Raw genomic sequence first — 18275 nt, forward strand, 5'->3', positions numbered from 1 at the left:
TCAAATCCTCACGTCTCAGAGGCTGCAACTTTTTCACGTTTGACAAATGGCTTAAATTATTATTCTATTATCAAACAGCAGGAAATTCTTTTTTTTTTTTTTTTTTTTTTACCAATCAATCAATTAATCAACAAATTATTGCAGTTCTAGACAATATTTTAATTTTAATAATGTTTTTAAAACAACAGCAGCAGTTTGAGCTGTCAGAGCAGTTTAGAAGAGTTAAATTCTCGCTTTGAGAGAGTGTACATGTCAAGATACAAGTTTAAACAACACTGATGTATGAACTCAGCTCATTTGTCTTTTTCTGTCTCCGTTCCTGTAGTTTCTGTTGTTGTTTTGGACTTTGAGTTTTTACTCAGTGAAGAAAAGCTGAAATCAGACACAAAGGCTTTTTATTACTCAGAGAAATTATTGCAGAAATACATTTTGAGTGAATCTTTACATAACAAATACCTCTGTGCACAGAGGAGTAACAGTACATTCCTGCAGTCAGAGTCATAACATGTGATTAACAGACCATCTGACGACGTCTGGTTTCTGCTCAGATTTTAAAGCAAAATCAGTTCATTTCCACTAAAGTTATTATTTGTCAAAGAGCATGAACCTCTGTTAATACCTTAAACAAAAACACAAAAAGAATTTTCACCTCAAGGTTTTTGGTCGGTGCTGAAACAATGTTAAACTGATATTATCTTTACTATTTACTGATACATATATCTCCTCTGCCAACCTATACACACCTTTATTATTTCATTACATTCATGTGAATTGATTTCTTTATTGTGTAAAACCATAAGATCCACTGATACTTTTTAATGTCCACAGCTGTGGAACTATTATCTATAGTGGTGTATTTTTATTAACTACAACAGACGAGTTTCCTCTCTAAGCAGCTCCTGTGTTCTTCTCAGTAAAATTCCTCTTTTTGTCAATGGAGTCTGGTACTATACTATAGTATCTGGTAATATAGTGATGTTTCTGGTTAAACTAACAGGATCGTACTCTTAAATAAAAAGCTCTGTCTCTGTAGGAATCCTCAGAATGCTGTCAGACACTGACAGCGGCTGTTTTGAAGTTGGCAAGTACAAGTACAAGGTTGCTTGGACAATACTGCACCGGTCGAGGTTCAAGAACACCAAAGTTATCCTTTAACACTCTCCATCACACTGTGCTTTAAAGGAACAGTTTGACATTGTGGGAAATCCTCTTTGTCTCTCTGTGTGTCGCGGCTCATAACCAACAACAAACTGTGGCTTTTTACACTTCAGTGTTTGTACAGATCAAACAAACGTCTTCCTGACCTGAGTCTCGTAAAGCTCCAGATAAAGTGCTGACGAGTTACAATTACTTTGATTTAAGTACATGCACGATACACAACACCACCCACCACACAGTTACCATTACATAGAAATTAAACCTACTTAACAGCACTTCTTATTTCTACTTATCATGAAACTAAACCCTACGCTAGACTTACCCAGGTAGTGCTCTATTCAATATCACTGTTAAAAATGCAGGTATCAGGCTGATGGTGCTGCATTGTGTGTGTGTGTTTAAGTCTTAAGGACTCTGGTAGAAATGTGCGGTGATGAAAAAGGCAAGAGCTGCTGTTTCTGTGCAGGAGATGTATCTAAAAGTCTTTAAAGGGAAAACACTCTGAGGTGTACAGACGTCGTATTTCACTGACGGAGTCTCTGTCTTTGGTGGCTGGTGTTTTAACATGAGATCACAAACTAAAGTGCTCTACGGTAGAAACTATGGCCTTCCTTTCCTTTAGAACAGACTCATTCGCTTGTGGAGAAAAAAAGTGCAAACAAGAAGCTGGAAAGTTGCATATCATCCACCCGTCGTCACGGTAACGGCAGAGGCACCAGCACGTCCACGTAGCTGACGGGGAAGAGCCCCGATCGGCCGCCCAGCGAGCCCTCGTACCAGTTGGCGTCGACCTGACGGGTGAGGACGACGATGTCGCCCTCGCTGAAGCCCAGCTCGCCCTCGTGGTTCGGGTGGAAGGAGTACAGCGCCCGGCAGCAGGGCTGATCCAGGACCAGCTTACTGTCAGCTGGGTGAGAGACAAAGAGGCAGACAGAGAGAGAGAGAGAGAGTTTGTCTGTTTACTGGTTGTTTACTGGTCATTTTTGAAGCATTTGTTGTTTCTTGCTTCTTTTCTTTGTCCCACATGATAAAAAACATTTGAAGGTTTCAGACAGTCGGTCAAAAACAAAACAAGACTTTTGAACACGTCTCCTTCGTCTAAAACAAGAATGGTGGTCGTGGTTTTATGCCTCTGCTGACCCGTCCAGTTGCAGTTACTTAGCATACCACTGACCTTGACCTTTGACCTCTGACCGCCAAATTTGAACCAGTGCATCCTTGAGGAAATTCCCCCTACGTGTATATATCTGAAAGTGTTTTCTTACCGTAGCAGGAGATGGGACTGCCGGGTCTGGACGGTAACACTGTGAACTGCTCTCCTGTCAGAGAGATGTGTAAAAAAACATTAAAAACCACATAATTAAATAAATAGAACTCCAGTAGAATAATAACAGAGGTTAAAAACTACCTGAGGAGGCTGCAGACGTGAGCGACGGCGGGTGGTAAAATCCGATGCTGCCGTTGTGTTCACTTCTGACTCGGATCTTTCTGGTCCTGAACCGTCGCTCTGGTTTGTTACTGGCAGCTGTCAGCCTGTTTACAACACACACACACACACACACACACAGGCCAGATACACACACTAATGTAATGAGCAAGCAATGCTGTACCTGGTGACTGAAGTGTAATCGAACTTGGTTCAGATTTTTATCATAATTGTCCTTTTTATTGAAGAGTAACCAAAAACAGATTATAACTCAGTTCCAGACTCCATTGACAAAACAGGAATTTTACTGAGCAGAACACAGGAGCTGCTGGAGCACCACTGCCTCCATCTGTCAGTGTGTTTGTGTGACTTTCGGTGATGGAAGAAGTAAAAGTAGATGTTTATGGGGGGCAGGGGCTCACCTGGCCTGCAGGTTGCCATGGAGACCCAGCAGGATGCGATGGGCGTTGCGGTGGAAGTCGAGCAGCGCCGAGACCAAAGCGGCCAGACGACTGAGCCGATCCACCTGCAGGAGGAGACGCTCTCAGGGTTAATTATTCATCCTGATAGTTAAACCAGACTCTTCTGGTTGAACTCACGTCGTCCTGCAGCAGGATGAACATGCTCCTCTCTGCCAGCTCCTTGGAGGTGATAAACTTGTCCCAGGCCTGTCGGACCTCCTCCGCCGGGACCTTCCCTTTCCGTCTCTTCTTGTAGTCAAAGTCCAGCCGACGGCCGTTCAGCTTCTTCAGCTGATACTGAGGAAACAACCAGCAGAGGTCAGCTCAGTCTGCCTCTGTTTTCTCTTCATGAAACCAGTGATGGCCTCATGTGTGTGTCCTCTCACCCTGATCTCCTTCAGCTCGGTGTTGTGGAGGTCCTGCAGGGGGTCAGATGAAGGTGCGTTTGACGTTGACATCCAGAGCGTCCCGGGCCTGAGCGACCTGCTGCAGAGCGTCACCTGCACCGGCCAGAGCTCCACCTGGACAGAGGAGCGAAAAACCACTGAATCCAGCTGAGAGAGGCCACGACATGATTCTGAGTTACTACAGACTGAACCACTGTGAACAAACAAACTTATTAATCTGTCCTGAGGAGGAGGAATCTGCTGTGTTTGACTGCTAAAAACCAGCAGCAGACGCACGAAGCTGCACCTGACCTGATGATAAGCTGAGAGATGGAGATGATGTTTTAATAAATGTTTAAACTGATCTTCTACCTTCTCTTGAATAATACGCAGTGGAAATTAATTCCTTCTGAGCACAGCTCTGTAAATAAACTGCTCTCTGTATCATAAAAAAATGATTTTTTATATAAAGCAGAAAACATTCTCAGGGTAATTTAGAAACAGTGTTGTGACATAGTGTGTCCAGCAGAGCGCGCTCCACTGTCTCTCAGCAGTCGTGTTGCTGTTGCTGCTGATTTTAACAACGTGTTGTATTTTAGAAGCTTCTTATTATCCACTGAGTGAACTCTCTGCGTTGAAACTGACGTCGTACCAAATTCAGACGCAGGCCCCAGCTCTTTGCCGTACTGCAGCATACATTCTCCCAGCATGCCCTCTGTCTGCGGGTACCCCGACGACCTCCCCTGTCCTCGAATCCTGGACACGGTGTTGAGCATGCTCAGTTTGGCTCTGTACGCTGCGGACACACAAACACGTTCATGGAGGACGTCAGAGGAGATCCAGCAGCAGGAACAACAGCTTCTTTAACTGTAGGCGAGTCAGTTAAGGCCAAAGACTATGTGAGGTCATACTGACCTTTGACCTTTGAACACCACATTCTAATCAGGTCATTCTTAAGTCCAAATGAATGTTTGCACCAAATTTGAAGAAACTCCCTCAAACAGTTCCTGAGATATCACACCCATCACCTCCACCAACCGGCCCAGCTGCAGTTAATCAGTGCTTGAATTCTTCAGTTATTTTGTGAGGTCACAGAGACCCTGACCTTTGACCTTTGGCTACCAAACTGTAAACAGTTCATCCTTGAGTCTGAGTGAGTGTTTGTGCTGAATTTGAAGAGATTTCCTCGAGGCGTTTCTGAGATACCGCGTTCAGAAGAAGGCGACGGACGGACGTGTTGTTGATACAGTACCTGGGTTTGGCTGAAGAAACTCTGTGGTTTTGGACAGAAGCTCGGCCAGAAGAGCGTGGATCACCGCGACGCTCTGAGAGAGGGAGAGAACGAAAGAGAGGGAGAGGGAGAGAAATAAAGAGAGGGAGACGTCCATCATTCTCAGCTCGAAGCAGATGAAAACTGACTGCAGCTCTGACAGTTTTACCTTCTCCATCCTCAGGAAATCCTCATCCATCTTGGTTCCTTCAGCTCCCATCAGCCTCTCATTCAGCAGCTGCAGGAACAGATGAGGGTGGTAGTAGTAGTAGCAGTAGTAGTAGTAGTAGTAGTAGTAGTAGTAGTAGTAGTAGTGGTAGTATTTCTTCGTCTTCATCATATTTTCAGACGTTTTTAAAATCCCTTTTGGAAAGTAACTAAGTACATTTACTTTAATATCATTTCCAATTGTAAATCTGCTCCGTCTGATCATCTGATCAGTTAATTCAGATATCACTAAAACAGATTTTACCTGATAATAAAACAATAACTGGACAGCCGTCTGTACTCAGTCTGAGCTGTGACTCTACTGAGCTGTGATACATAGTAACAGAACTGCAGTAGCTGCAGTAACAGTAGTTGCCATAGTTACACTGCTGCTGTTTGTAACTCGAGTACTCTGACATCTATAGTAACTTTACAGACTGAGATTTTTAATGAACCTGATGAAATGAATCAGTACAGTACAGTAGTAGTTGTGGTACTGCAGAGCAGTAGCAGCTGTAGTACTCATAGTAATAGTTAGTAGGCCTTGTATTTGTTAGTACTGGAGGTGATTAAATCTAATAAATCACAGGTGTAAATGTCTGATCATCAATAATCATTAAGTCTGTCTGATCGATCTGATCGATGAGCTGATAGGGATTGATGAGTGATGGATCGATCCTGATGAGGACCTGCAGGCCCTGTGTCGCAGTAAAACGACAGAGGACAAACAGCAGAATAACCCAGATATTAACCCTCGGTCCGGTTTCACCCGGCTCTGCTCGGCTCTGCTCGGCTCGGCTCGGCTCGGTTTCCTACCTGACTGGCTTTGTGGAGCTGCTTCTTCATCCCGGACACAGACATCTTCACCGGGGCCGAGGATCAGCTGCAGAGCGGCCGCCGGACACCGACAGCCTCCATCCCGTGTGAGACGCTCCGTCCCCCCGCAGAGAGTCACTGCACCGAGCCGCCCCCACCTCACCTCCACCTCCACCTCCTCCACCGGTACCGGCTCCGTTTAGTCTTATTTTATTTTTATTTTACAAATGTCTCCTTATGGCGCCATTTGTTCCTTTTAATCACAGTTTATTAGATTTAAAAGCTCATGTGGGCGAACAGGTGATTACAGGATCTATCGCGATATTTAGCGTTACATCATTTATTTATATCAATATTTATCTATATGTTGTTGGATTTACTTTTATATTATAGCATAGCGTGCTAGCCAGTGTTATAACAGGGTTTCCTGTTATTATTATGATCATAAAGTTTTATTTTTACACACAAATGTAATTGTTTTTCATATTTTTATACACATATAATTTTACTTAATGCGCTCTACTGTGGCTGATATTGTTTATATTACATTAAATACGGTAATTTTTAACATTTCTAATCCGCTTCTTTTTATTTTTCCATCCGTTTTAAGTTTCATCTTCGTTTTTTCTTGTTAAATCTTTTTTAAATGCCGTTTCTTTGGATGGACTCTATTTCCCAGGAGCAGTAGCGGCATGTTTCTGTCACATGACTCGCAGTTAAACGTCACATGTCAACATGGCTGCCGCTGTCTCCGGCGAAGATTTTACCAACTTACAGCTTCTGTTAAAGGTATTCTCCGCATTATTTACCGTTATTATTAAATTATTCTTTATTTATTTCATATTTAATTTCCCGGAGGAGTTTATGTTTTATATTTCTGTACTGTCAGTCAGTGTAAATCTGTATGTTAATGATGTTTAACCAGGTTTTAGCCTCTTCATACTCCAACACATATTCACTCACATCAGCTCTGTTTTTATGAAATGTTAATAAACCTTCTCATGTTCATGTAAAGGTTTAAAAAGGAAACTTTTTGTTTTAGTTGAAAAGCTGCAGCTGCTCAAACCAACAGGACCCAGACCCACTTTATTTGAACTTATCTGATACTGCTGTGCCAATACACCTCATTCAGGAGAAAATATGAATCCCAGTTAGTGTTGGACAGTCCCTGAGTAATGTGTCTTAAAATATTAGTTTTGATCACTTTTCATTTTAATCTCTTCTTCTTACCTGCTTCTGTGATCCTGGAAATCTGACAAGCTCCCAGTGTAGAATATGTGGCTGAGGGAATTAGGAAATGTGTAACATCCAGAGAAAGTTAGATGAACTACCTCTGATTTAAGTCTCAGTGAGCGAAGGTCTAAGGTCACACTGACCTGATGTCTGCTGTTCGTCTCCTCAGGCTCCGTCTAAAGATGCAGTCAGAGACGTTTGTGTTCAGAGTCACAGAGCTCCGAGTCGCCGGCTCGCTGAGACCACGGCGTCGGCGTTCAGTATCCCTGCAGCCCAGGCTGCACAGGTAACACACACACACACACACACACACACCTGGAGGGACTGAGAGCAGTTAACAGGTGGCTCATAAAACCTTGTCTTACTCAGACTGTATTGTTGTTGGTTTCTCCTCCAGCTGGTCCAGTCTCTCCACGTCCTGTCTCATCACGTCCTCTTCTACAACCTCAGCTCCCCGGAGCAGATCCTCGCGCTCTTCCCCGAGTCCTTCCACTCCAGTCTGAAGAACCTGATCACTAAGATCCTGCTGGAGAACAGGTCGGGTCCCAGAGACTCCCAGTGATCCCTGCTGGTCCAAGACTCTGTTATTATTATTATTATTATTAATAAGGAAATCTGGGCACATGTAGAAGCTCATCCAGGTTTAAAATAATTCAAAAGAGTCAAATGTCTTCCTCTGATGTTTCAGTCCAACATGGAGGACGGAGGCCGTCAGTGATCAGAGTGAGTAGACTTCAGATTCATTCATGGTCTGCTGCTGTGACGATCTAAACCCTGTGTGTTTACACGTGTGTGTGTGTTCAGTCTCTCTCCCTCAGCTGAAGGAGTTGGACTGGAGGGTCGACATGGTGACCGGCTCGGACTCGGTCAGTCGAATGTCGGTGCCGACCTGCCTGGTTCAGCTGAAGGTGGGTACGAACCTGAGCCGAGTCCCGGTCGTCCACGAAGTCTAGTTTTACAAAGATGATAATAAAAATAAATCAATTTACAAACAGGAAGTAAACAGGAAGTGAACAGGAAGTGAACAGGAAGTGAACAGGAAGTGAACAGGAAGTGCTGCATCCATTCCCTCCCTGTAGGATCAGATTATCACCTCTCACCTTCTGTGACATGTCGGGTTTCAGATGGAGGATCCGTGCCCGTCGGCGGGCGGCGAGTCGGTTTCCACGGTGACGGTGGAGCTGAGCAGAGAGTCTCTGGACACCATACTGGACGGACTGGGACGCATCAGAGACCAGCTGTCTGTGGTCGCTGGGAAATAAAGACTCAGAGGATCTGACATTAAACATCTTCACGTTCGATCGTCGTCGTCTTGTTTCTCTCTTTGTTTTTCCCTGAACTCATGAGAAATGTACAGATTTAGATTTTGATAACTGTTTTCTTATATCTCAACGTCTAACGCTTAAAAACCACAAAAAGTCTCAGTGTACAGTTGTTTCATCAGTTACTCTGCTTTTGTATTTTTTCATTATTTCGATTTTTTCTTCCAGTGATGAATGTGTCATAAACATTACGATTAAAAATTCCTTTTTCATTTCCTGATGAAAATAAACTTCTCTTCTAAAACCTGACACTGAGAGAATCAAGTCTTTGACGTCTCTCAGCTGACAGGACTTAAAGGATCAGGACTGGAGTCCAGGTCTCGGACAGGTCAGAGACCTACACACAATAATCCACAATACATCCAGTTTTCATCAGATAAACACTCGAGCTTTTTCTCCTGATCTCAGTATTTATTCTGTTTATCAGCTGAACACAGATCAATACTCTCCATCAAACACTGGACAGAATCTCACATCTTCATTATCAGAATCAGATTCCTAAAATTTAAAAACAGAGACTCGTTCACATTCATATTGATACAGGAGCCTTCACCAACACCACAGTGATTATCAGTTATTGATTGATCGCTTTTTTCCCTTTAATTGAACCGTTTGATTATTTGACTTTAAAGTAGAGATAGACCGATACCGATACCAATTATTAACCAATAACCGATATTTGGAGCTGATATTTATTTGCAGTAAAAGTGAAAATATTGGCGTCAAACTCCAGCACTTAACTTTGTTTAAATGCCTTTAAGCATACGGTTATTAAACAGCTTTTCAGGCAATAGACATCTTTGTTTTAAAATTCTAACAAAAAGTGCAGGGAGCTTAGAAAGTTAACTGAAATGTAACTATCCCGGTCTGTCCCTGCTTTAGAGTGGAACTGAACAACTCCATCGTTTACATTCATTATTAAATCTGACTAAAGTAAACAGGTTATTACATCCTGAAAAGTCAAACGTAGGAGTGATCAATGAAGGTTCACATTTCTTCAGGTCTCACATACAGACTCTGATCAGCCACATTAAAACCACTGACAGCTGAAGTGCTGAGTCTGTGTCAGTGTGTAGGTACGAGTCAGCAAACACTGGACTTTAAGGAGATGATCAGTGTTGTTCACCTGTCAGAGAGTGTCAATGTGAAACTGTCCTTTAAACCTGCAACAAGCTCAACAAGTCTTAAAGTTTAATGTTTTAGCCCTTTGACTGACACTGCTGTGTGTGTGTGTGTGTGGTGTGTGTGTGTGTGTGTGTGTTGTGTGTGTGTGTGTGTGTCCTCAGGAAGGTGGTAGGACTGTGATCCCGTCCATGTCCAGCTCCACTGAGTGAACACTGAAGTCTCCCAGTCCCTGAAACAAACCAATAATCATTCTGGTAACTAATCAATCACCAACACTTCACTGAAGAAAAACACAACATCAATCTGTAAACTCAAGATTTTGAAAGTTTTTTTCTCTTGATTTAACATTTTACAGCAGAAATCTGAGATACATTCTCCAACATAACTGAGGGACTGAAACAATAAAACTCTGATTTTAAATCTCTTTAGTTTGATGTAAAACAGCTGATGTGTGACTGACCGCTGTGTTGTTGAGGACCTGCAGCACCGCCTGCCGCTGCCGAGGCTCCCGGGTCAGCAGGTAGAGGAAGCCACCGCCTCCGGCCCCGGCCAGACTCTGACCCAGGACCAGAGGCCTCAGAGCCTCCATCATGGTCCTGACGGAGGCCGGTTCACATCCAGGAGCCATCAGCTTCTTCTGCTGCCACGAGCGGTCCAGACACCGACCCAGTCTGGACAGAGAGCCTGAGGAGGGACGGAGAGATTTAAGATGGCCGACTGAGGGCTGGTGAAGGTGCTTCTGGGAAATGTAGGATATGAAGACTCAGTTGATTGAAGTGTCTGCTGTGCTCTCACCCTCTGAACAGGCTCTGGCACACTCCTCTGAGTTGGCCACCAGCTGCCGGGCGTTCTGGACCATCGCGGGCAGACGGCTGTACCAGCTACGAACCACGTCCTGCAGACAGAACCACCACCATCACAGCTGCAGACAGGTGCAGGCTCCAAGTAAACACAGACCATAAACAGACACAGACCTGCAGCAGGTTCCGGGCCAGCCGGGTTTTGCCGGTGTAGACCAGCAGGAGATGCTGCTCCAGAGAAACCAAGAAGTCCTGTGGAGGACTGAGCCGCTCCACCTCCACCTGCAGGGGCAGAGACGCTCGGGAACGACCCACCTTTACTCCGCCCACCAGACCTCCCACCTGATCCTGCCAGCCTCCACCTGGAGAGAAAAGAAATGAGGTCCTTTGTATCGTCTGCGTGGTGACGGAGCCTTCGCTGCTGCTGCTGACTCACCTGTGGTGAGGATCTGTTCCAGGTACAGGATGGCGTGGATCAGAGAGTCTGTGTCGTAGGTTCGACCGGTGCATCTGTAAACTGCGGCCAACAGCGCCCCCGCCAGGATACTGCTGGTACCTGCAGGACGAGGACAGATCATCTGACCTGAGCTGAACCTCATCCTGTCTTTAAACTGATTTCATCAGGTTCAGGATCCTGGTCTTTATATTCAGTTCTTGAAAGGTGTTCTTTGTGTTTGCTGTTGTAGAGATTTGTCTTTTTTCTTCTTGTTGGTTGACGTCGTAAACTCTCTGTTATTTACTGACAGTCTTTATGTATTAATCCTCCTCATGCTCAGCTCTTTATGTGTATGTTTCCATTTTCTCTTTTATATTCTCTCCTTTAAAATCGGTTTTCCTTTTAAATTCATTTAAAACATCTTTCAGTGGTGGAATATAAATACATCTGCACATTTTTATTTGATTATTATCATTTTTCTACAACATTTGATTTTGGTAGACAGAGTTTTTTGTGTTTTGATGTGTGTGTGTTTTATTCCTTTATGTCTGTAGACAGTTTGTTTCTCACCCAGTCCAGACCCGGTGGGCAGCGCTGACCAGCTGTGGAGCTCCACCCCTCCACCCCACCTCTGCATCAGCTGATGCCCCAGAGGATCCTGGGAGGAGAGGGACACCAGACCGCTGCACACACACACCGCCTTCAGCAGGGCACCTGTAACACACACAGAGTATTTTAGCTGAAAATATCAGCCTCAGAGTTACTGTGATGGAGCCTCTGGTCACCTGTTGTTTCTCAGCTTAAACTGCTGGAATCAGACCAGAGAGTTCAGAGTGAAGCTGAACTGTAGATCAGTTAAAAAGCAGCGTTCATCTCTGAGATCCAGCCAGGACACTTTAAAAATATCAATATATAGAAACAGAGTTTGGTGTGTTTCTTTGTCTCCTACCAGGTGCGTGAGGCTGACAGTAATCCCTCAGGTCGTCCAGGCTGTCACACACCGTCTCCGTGGAAACCCCACTTTCCCGCCCCCCGGTGTAGCTGACGAGCAGGAGGCGGGGCTCTGCGATGCGGCGGGCTCTGGCGCCGATAGGACGCTTCCCATCAACCCTCACTGCAGCGTTGGTCACGGAGCCGCCGTGCTCGAAGGCGATGGGAGGAGTGTCGCTCCACCCGCCTGAAACACAGAGCGGGAGCTGTTCACCCTGACCGAAGATAAAAACTGTTCAGAAAGAATCCTCGTCTTCTCACCTGCCAGGTCCAGTCTGGCCGGACACTCCACGTCCTGCCACTCCTCCAGGGGCGGGACTTCACCCCGACCAATGGAGATGAACCTCTGCGATGACATCACAGCCTGGCGCAGCAGCACCTGTCCGGCGCCCTCGTAATGCCGCGCCGCCCGCACCAGCAGATCCGGCCTGCAGGGGGCAGTCACAGGAAACACGGGTCATTATCCAACGACAACGCAGAGTCTAAACCCAGAGAGTGAAGCTCACCTGCTCAGCCAATCAACTCTCTGCGTAGCCAGGGCGTGGACTCCGCCCCTCAGGTTACCCTCCTCTAACAGGAAGTAGGCGGAGCTCCAGGCCTCGTTAGCGGCGGGTCCACTCCTCAGACCCCCCTTTCCGCCCGCCATGCACACCAACACGTCAGCGATGCAGGAGAGACAGCGAGCGGCCACGCCCAGCTCTGCACCTGGCTCCGCCCCCTGCTCCCTGCTACCTGCCGCAACTGAAATTAAAAGAAACGGCTCATCACACCTGGTTCAGGTCCTGGATCTGGTGTCAGTTCCTCAGACTGCCTGACTCACTGTTGTCCAGTGTCTCCAGCAGCGCCCCCTGCTGGCCCCCCAGCACCGCCGCCCTGAAGCAAGGCAGCAGGCAGACGTCTGTACGACTCATCAGGGCGTCGAACACTCTCCTCCTGCCCGCCAGGAACAGTAACTCCTCCCTCCACTGCAGCTCCGCCTCCTGGTGGGTGAGTGACAGCACCTCCTTCAGCGACAGCCTCCACGCCTCCCTCCACCTCTGCAGGCAGCTGCCTCCCCCCAGCAGCCAGCCGACGCCTCCCTCCAGGCTCGCTGCGCCTCCTCTGGGGTGGAGCACCGGGAAGAGACGAGCCTCCAAGAGGGAGCGCCGCTCTCCCCTGACCCACAACTCCTCCGGCCTGAGGAAGGGGAGGAGACACATTTTTAAAAACCTCCCATCTGATTTGAAAAAGTAACTTTAAAAGGTCAAAGGTCATGTGAGTTGTACCGTATTCCTGTTCTGCTGTAGAAAAGGCTCCAACTCTGGTTGAGGAAAGAGGCACCACTGTCATCAGAGGAGACCTGAGGAGGAGGAGGAGGAGGAGGAGGAGGTCAGAGAGGAAGAACAGACTGATTCACATCACATCCTCATGTCTCAGGTTTCTGACTTTTGATGGTGATGATGCTCCATGATATGAAATGAACTTAAATATATTGAGTAAGAATCAGAACTTTCTTCTGAAAGCTCAGGAAAAACTTCTGGTTTGAAAGGTCCAGACTGGTTTATGGTCTGAGTTCATCTTTTTATTTAAAATGACATCTTGTTAAACTTTGATTTTATTGAACTTTATTTAAACAGAGTGACATAAAAGACACAGAGAAGACGACATACTGTGATAAAACAGATTAAATATTTAATGTTTTTACCTCCAGGTCGTCCTGTGATCCCATCACCGTGAACACATTCAGCTTTAACTCTCCCAGCTCGATGCGATGTCCCTGGATGATGATGTCATCGGCCAGTTTCAGCTGCCTGATGCACTGCGACGTCGACAGCTCGAGACCCGACAGCAAACAACCTGAGGGGACGTCCAGAGGACCCTGGAGCAGAGGTCAGAGGTCAGAACGCTGGTTGTTATAAAACCTTAAAGCTGCGTCAATTGATGGTGCCATGCAGTTGAACTCCTCACCTGTAGGTGGCAGTGCTGCACCACTGCTCCGCTCGCCACGGTAACATCTCCCTCTAAGACGCTGTTAATCACCCGAGCTCTGTCACTCACCCCGCTCTCTCTCTGAGGGGAAACAGGAAGTCGGAGCGGCGTTAGGGAAACTCACTTCCTTATTGAGGACATTTTTAATGAGGATGATGAGGAGCAGGACGAGTCACCTGGATGTGAGAGAGCGTGTTTCTGTCTGTCCCATCACAGGTGAGTCGGCCGACGTGCTGCTTTCCAGACAGAGTCAGGTAGTCGTAGCGACCGCCGGGGACGTACACTGTGAGGACGAGAGCAGCAGAGAGCGAGCACGAAGCAAATCAAATCACTGCCAACAGATCCACCACCGTCCACAAGGGGGCGTCATGTTCCAGAGTCTCGTAGGAAGAAATGGAGCTCCAGTGAATGAACTAACAGAAGAGAGACCCACCCAGGCTGAGCGGAGTCCCCCTGAGGATCCTCCATAACTCCGTCCTGCCGCTCCTCGCCGTCGCCCCCTGTGGTCCCACAGCTGAACTGCAGCCGGCTCTCTCCTCACCCACAAACTGATCCTGGGTCAGATCTGAGCAGAGACACTTCAGCACGTCCAGGAAGAGAGAGATCTGAGGAACGACAGCAAGGTGGAGGCAACTCTCAGTAAAAGATGATCAGATAGAGGATAGACAGGTAAATACAGGTACCTGGAGGGGCGGAGCTCCAGAGTCCAGGCCCAGGTAGGTGCAGCCGTCCAGAGGAGGAGTGACGTGAGTCTGCAACAACTTCTCTGATACAGACCTGCTGAAGAAGACTGGACCTGACACCTGAAGACAGAAGGTCACAACTTTAAGAGAACGACTGGTTGAACCAGGTATCTTCAGGATAAAAAGGTGTGTTTGATTTTACTAGAACGTACCAGTGGCACCTTCCCATCAGGCATCACTGCTTGTTGAATCTGCTCCTTTGTTCCCTTATAGATGATGTCCCTGACCTGACCCTGGGAGACAAAACAAACGCACCTTTAAAATGTGACAAAGTCAGGTGAAAACAAGAAGAAACTGTGGATAAAATGGAGATAAAAGTGAGATAAAGTGAGCACCTGTTGGTCGGACAGGTAGACTCCGTGATTGGCTGCATAGGACATGTCACCGGGTAACGCCAAAACCCGAACACCAGAGAAACCCTCCCAGGAAAGAGCTAACACACACACATAGAGGAATATCAGTACAAAGTCATTAATAAACCAACATTACTAATAATTACTGGTTTATATTATAACATGGCCACAGAGAGAACTTGAGCTTCTGGTTCCAGCTGATAAGACTTTGACTTTTTTTGGTTCAGTTTTGTGTTTATGTAGAAAGTGTAACTGGGGGTTCGGCACTGGAAACTAGCTTAGGCTACAAAGTCTGTGTCCATATTAAGGAAAACATCATTAAATAAATAAGATAAAATATTGTTTCCTCCAAAGTTGACAAGCATACACTATATCTGCCAAACCATTTATCAATTTTGTGCTTCTTTTTAAACCAATTTCTTTTTTTAAAATAGGGACAGTGGACATTGCACAATTCTCAAAATGGCGACCTCTGAGCTTTGTTGGTTCACAACAGGAACAGTCTCAGAACTTTTTGATTGGACTTTAACTGTATTACTCTATGCAGTAACAGTTCATAACTAAGCCTACCAAAGTCAGGAGGGATGGTGAGGATCATGTCGGTGCTGCAGACCCAAACACCAGGAGGAGAACCAGGACAGATCTGAGTCAAAAAAACAGAAACGTAGTTTATATATGTTTAATTAAAGTGGCCCCAATAAACGGCCCTGTGGTACTCCACATGCAATACAGTTATGTCAAGTGAAATCGTAAAATAAAGTCTGACATTCTCTGATGAACACTAAGCAGACCTGGGTACTGAGGCAGTCCAGTAGCAGGTCCAGACAGCAGACCGGAGCCTGGACTTTCTGGTCGGGTTTCTCTCGGGGCAGCCAGCAGAACGCTCTGCTGCAGGAGCTCCAGGGAAAATCACGACCCTGCGGGGAAATACACTGCTGTTAGCGCCGGGAAATACACAAAAAAACAACATCTGCAGAACAAGATATACAGCAGCTGGACTCACTGTGTGGAGGATGAGGATGTGAGCATCATCCAGGACGTCGGCTGTCACCACCTGAGGAAAACGGAGACCAATCGAATCAGCTTTAGTAAACATCGATATTTACAGTCAGAGGGGTGTGTTCCCAGTATAACTCACAGTGTGTCCGGCTCTGTTGCTCAGGTGTTCGGCAGCGACCAGCAGAGCGTTCAGCGTCGCCCCCCCGCTGCCCAGCGGCTCCTGGCGGTCCCGCACTGTCAAAACCAACGCACCCTCACAGAGCGAGCCTCGCTGCTGCCGCAACTCCAGCTCTGACACACACAGACACACACATAAAAGGTGAATAGTGAGGACGTCCAACCAAGGCTGGTGACAATCCAGGTGAGCACAGCAAACACAGGCTGGACATCACAGTTATTTTCTCACTTTTTTCTCATGTTTTAAAGATCAAACGGTAAACTGATTAACTGAGAAAATAATCCCTAGATTCATCAATAATAAAAATAGTTAATTAGTTGCAGGCCTATTTATATCTTTATTAAATTGTGAGCAGTGGTGTTTGAGATTCTGTTTGGCTTTGCTTTTATTTTTGACTTTTAAATGTATTAAATGTTTCAGATTTGGATTTTTTTTTTTTTTTTTTTTTTTTTTTTACCAAAAAACTCTAATTATCAGATAAAATGTAAATATGTATCATATCTAGAGGACATTTTTTGGCTTGTAACCCCCTATTATTTTTATTTTTTAATTAATCTACCATTTATTTTCTCAATTAATTGACTTATTGCTTGGTCAATAAACATCAGAAAATAGTGAAAAAATATTGTAATTCACCACAGCCCAAAGAGATGTATTTAAATATCTGGTTTTCCTTTTAAATTAGTACAAACAGATTTAGTTTTCAATCATATAAAACAAATAAAAGCATGCTCGAAAATTTCCTAAAATGATTAAGAAATAATTTAAATAGTTAACAATTAATATTCTGCTGACTGGCTAATAGATTAATCGACTAATCCTTAAAATTAAAAACATTAAAATGTGAAAGCGCTTCCGTCCAACAGTGCCACCTTCAGGCCGGTCGGTGTAACTGCAGAGGACAAAGATCATAAAATGAGCGGATGATCCTCACCTCTCTGGAACGAGTAGACGGTGTCTTTGTGTTGGCAGGTCAGGACCACCACCGTCCACCTGAACCCGCCGCTGCCGCCCGACATCTTCTGCTCACAGCTGGTTTTTAACGTCCTAACATCACACCGAGCGAACACGGAGGCTGTTTAACCGTTACCGGACACAGCCACGACGAGACGGATCACCGCTGACAGCAGACAAACACAGGCAGCAGGGCGGGGTTTAACCTAACGGAGCCTGTCAGTTTAACCTGCTGTCCGTCAGAAAATCACCTGTAAATCACCTGTAAATAGAGTTTACAACGAGTTTACGTAGAGAAAGGCCAGTTACAAACGCTGTTACCTCTTTTCTAACTGTTTGCTCGCCCCTTTTGTCCGCACGGGCCGCCGTAGGCTAAACCGTTGCGTTTGATATCAACGTTTGGACCTCTCGATGAGGCGGTTAGCTAACGGTTAAACCATAAAACGGTGTCGTTAAGCAGAAAATATGTTTCTTAAAAGTTTCTGTAACTGTTTAGATTAAAATTAAACGACTGAAATCACGAGTTAACGTTAGACATCATAGATTTGGGTATTTAGATATCGTTTGATAATGTGCAGCTAATGAGTTAATAAAGCTACAGTGAGTGAACTCAAGTTGATTTATGTGCCGGGACATCCCAGGGAGGCGGAGCCCGGGTCTAAGGTCTAAACAGGAGTACTCAGGTTAAAGTAAAGTAATACCACGGTGTACATGTACGCTGCTACACATTTTTCAGTATCAGCACCAAAATACACACAGCTTTATAATTAAGTAACGTTGTTTTTGGAGACAGCACCAAATTTCCTTGAAATATATGTGGAGCTGAACTTTCCCCCCACCTCTTAAAATAACTGTAAAAGTAGCTCCACTGTGCATAAACATTATTTAACTGAAACAGACATGCTCAGTCCTGCTAACATGACTCCCAGGATCAACCCAACGTTAACAGCACTGTCAGAAGAGTTTTGGATCAAGTCCCTGCTTCAAACACATGAGGCAGGGACTTCAGGGAATATCATTCACACAGAACAGGATTTAAAGAAAAGTATAAGGAGGAAGAGAGAGAGAAACTGATTCAGAATCAGCAGATAGAGACAAAACCAAAACCTGTTGTAAAATCACAGACAGATCTTTTAAAAATGCGACATCAAAGCTACACTAAGTTACAGTCTGTCACGACCTTTTGCCAATAAACACACTTATGAGAAAACCCCATGAAAGAAGAAGCAGAGGACATGTTGTTTACTCTGCACCTACACCTTGAGGAAGGAAGACTGATTCAGTTAATATTGCTAGATGAAGTCTCTGACACCTGCTGTGTTTTTTAACCTTGGCTGCCTTATCTTCCCATGTTTATGAGTGAAAAATGATTGATATGGACTAAAATCTTTGGAATCAGTGCAGTATTGAGCAAGAAAGGTGTACCAGGAACCACCAGCAGCTGCTGCAA

The 18275-nt window shown here is 45.4% G+C and overlaps 3 protein-coding genes across 4 annotated transcripts; 1 reads left to right on the forward strand and 2 right to left on the reverse strand.

Moving 5' to 3' along the window:
- Positions 1 to 378: 378 nt before the first annotated feature.
- sh3gl3b (SH3-domain GRB2-like 3b) lies at positions 379 to 6328 on the reverse strand. Its single transcript, XM_018691903.2, is given in 11 exon segments — positions 379 to 2065; positions 2424 to 2477; positions 2567 to 2691; positions 3007 to 3110; positions 3184 to 3342; positions 3432 to 3476; positions 3478 to 3566; positions 4084 to 4227; positions 4684 to 4756; positions 4871 to 4939; positions 5725 to 6328. Coding segments are annotated over 11 exon segments (1119 nt in total). The 5' UTR covers positions 5770 to 6328; the 3' UTR covers positions 379 to 1853.
- A 75-nt stretch (positions 6329 to 6403) lies between these two features.
- On the forward strand, positions 6404 to 8528 carry commd9 (COMM domain containing 9). Of its 2 annotated transcripts, none has more exons than XM_018691916.2 (6): positions 6404 to 6513; positions 7127 to 7243; positions 7355 to 7494; positions 7646 to 7680; positions 7762 to 7865; positions 8082 to 8528. In XM_018691916.2, the coding sequence occupies exons 1-6, from the start codon at positions 6460 to 6462 to the stop codon at positions 8217 to 8219; spliced, it is 588 nt and encodes a 195-aa protein (XP_018547432.1). In that variant the 5' UTR covers positions 6404 to 6459; the 3' UTR covers positions 8220 to 8528. The 2 variants fall into 2 exon arrangements, with proteins under 2 accessions (XP_018547432.1, XP_050929235.1); XM_051073278.1 differs by having other exon boundaries at positions 8037 to 8256.
- A 1011-nt stretch (positions 8529 to 9539) lies between these two features.
- fcsk (fucose kinase) lies at positions 9540 to 18172 on the reverse strand. Its single transcript, XM_018691991.2, has 23 exons — positions 16806 to 18172; positions 15833 to 15984; positions 15698 to 15748; positions 15486 to 15611; positions 15265 to 15337; positions 14677 to 14774; positions 14494 to 14574; positions 14282 to 14401; positions 14032 to 14203; positions 13775 to 13881; positions 13578 to 13679; positions 13315 to 13488; positions 12896 to 12969; positions 12451 to 12806; positions 12137 to 12371; positions 11892 to 12058; positions 11590 to 11817; positions 11211 to 11354; positions 10641 to 10760; positions 10379 to 10566; positions 10200 to 10299; positions 9865 to 10088; positions 9540 to 9633 (listed from the first exon to the last, which is right to left on the reverse strand). The coding sequence occupies exons 1-23, from the start codon at positions 16888 to 16890 to the stop codon at positions 9562 to 9564; spliced, it is 3249 nt and encodes a 1082-aa protein (XP_018547507.1). The 5' UTR covers positions 16891 to 18172; the 3' UTR covers positions 9540 to 9561.
- Between the last annotated feature and the right edge of the window lie 103 nt (positions 18173 to 18275).

The sequence above is a fragment of the Lates calcarifer genome, linkage group LG10, assembly GCF_001640805.2.
Source record: "Lates calcarifer isolate ASB-BC8 linkage group LG10, TLL_Latcal_v3, whole genome shotgun sequence".
Taxonomy (NCBI): Eukaryota; Metazoa; Chordata; class Actinopteri; family Centropomidae; genus Lates; species Lates calcarifer.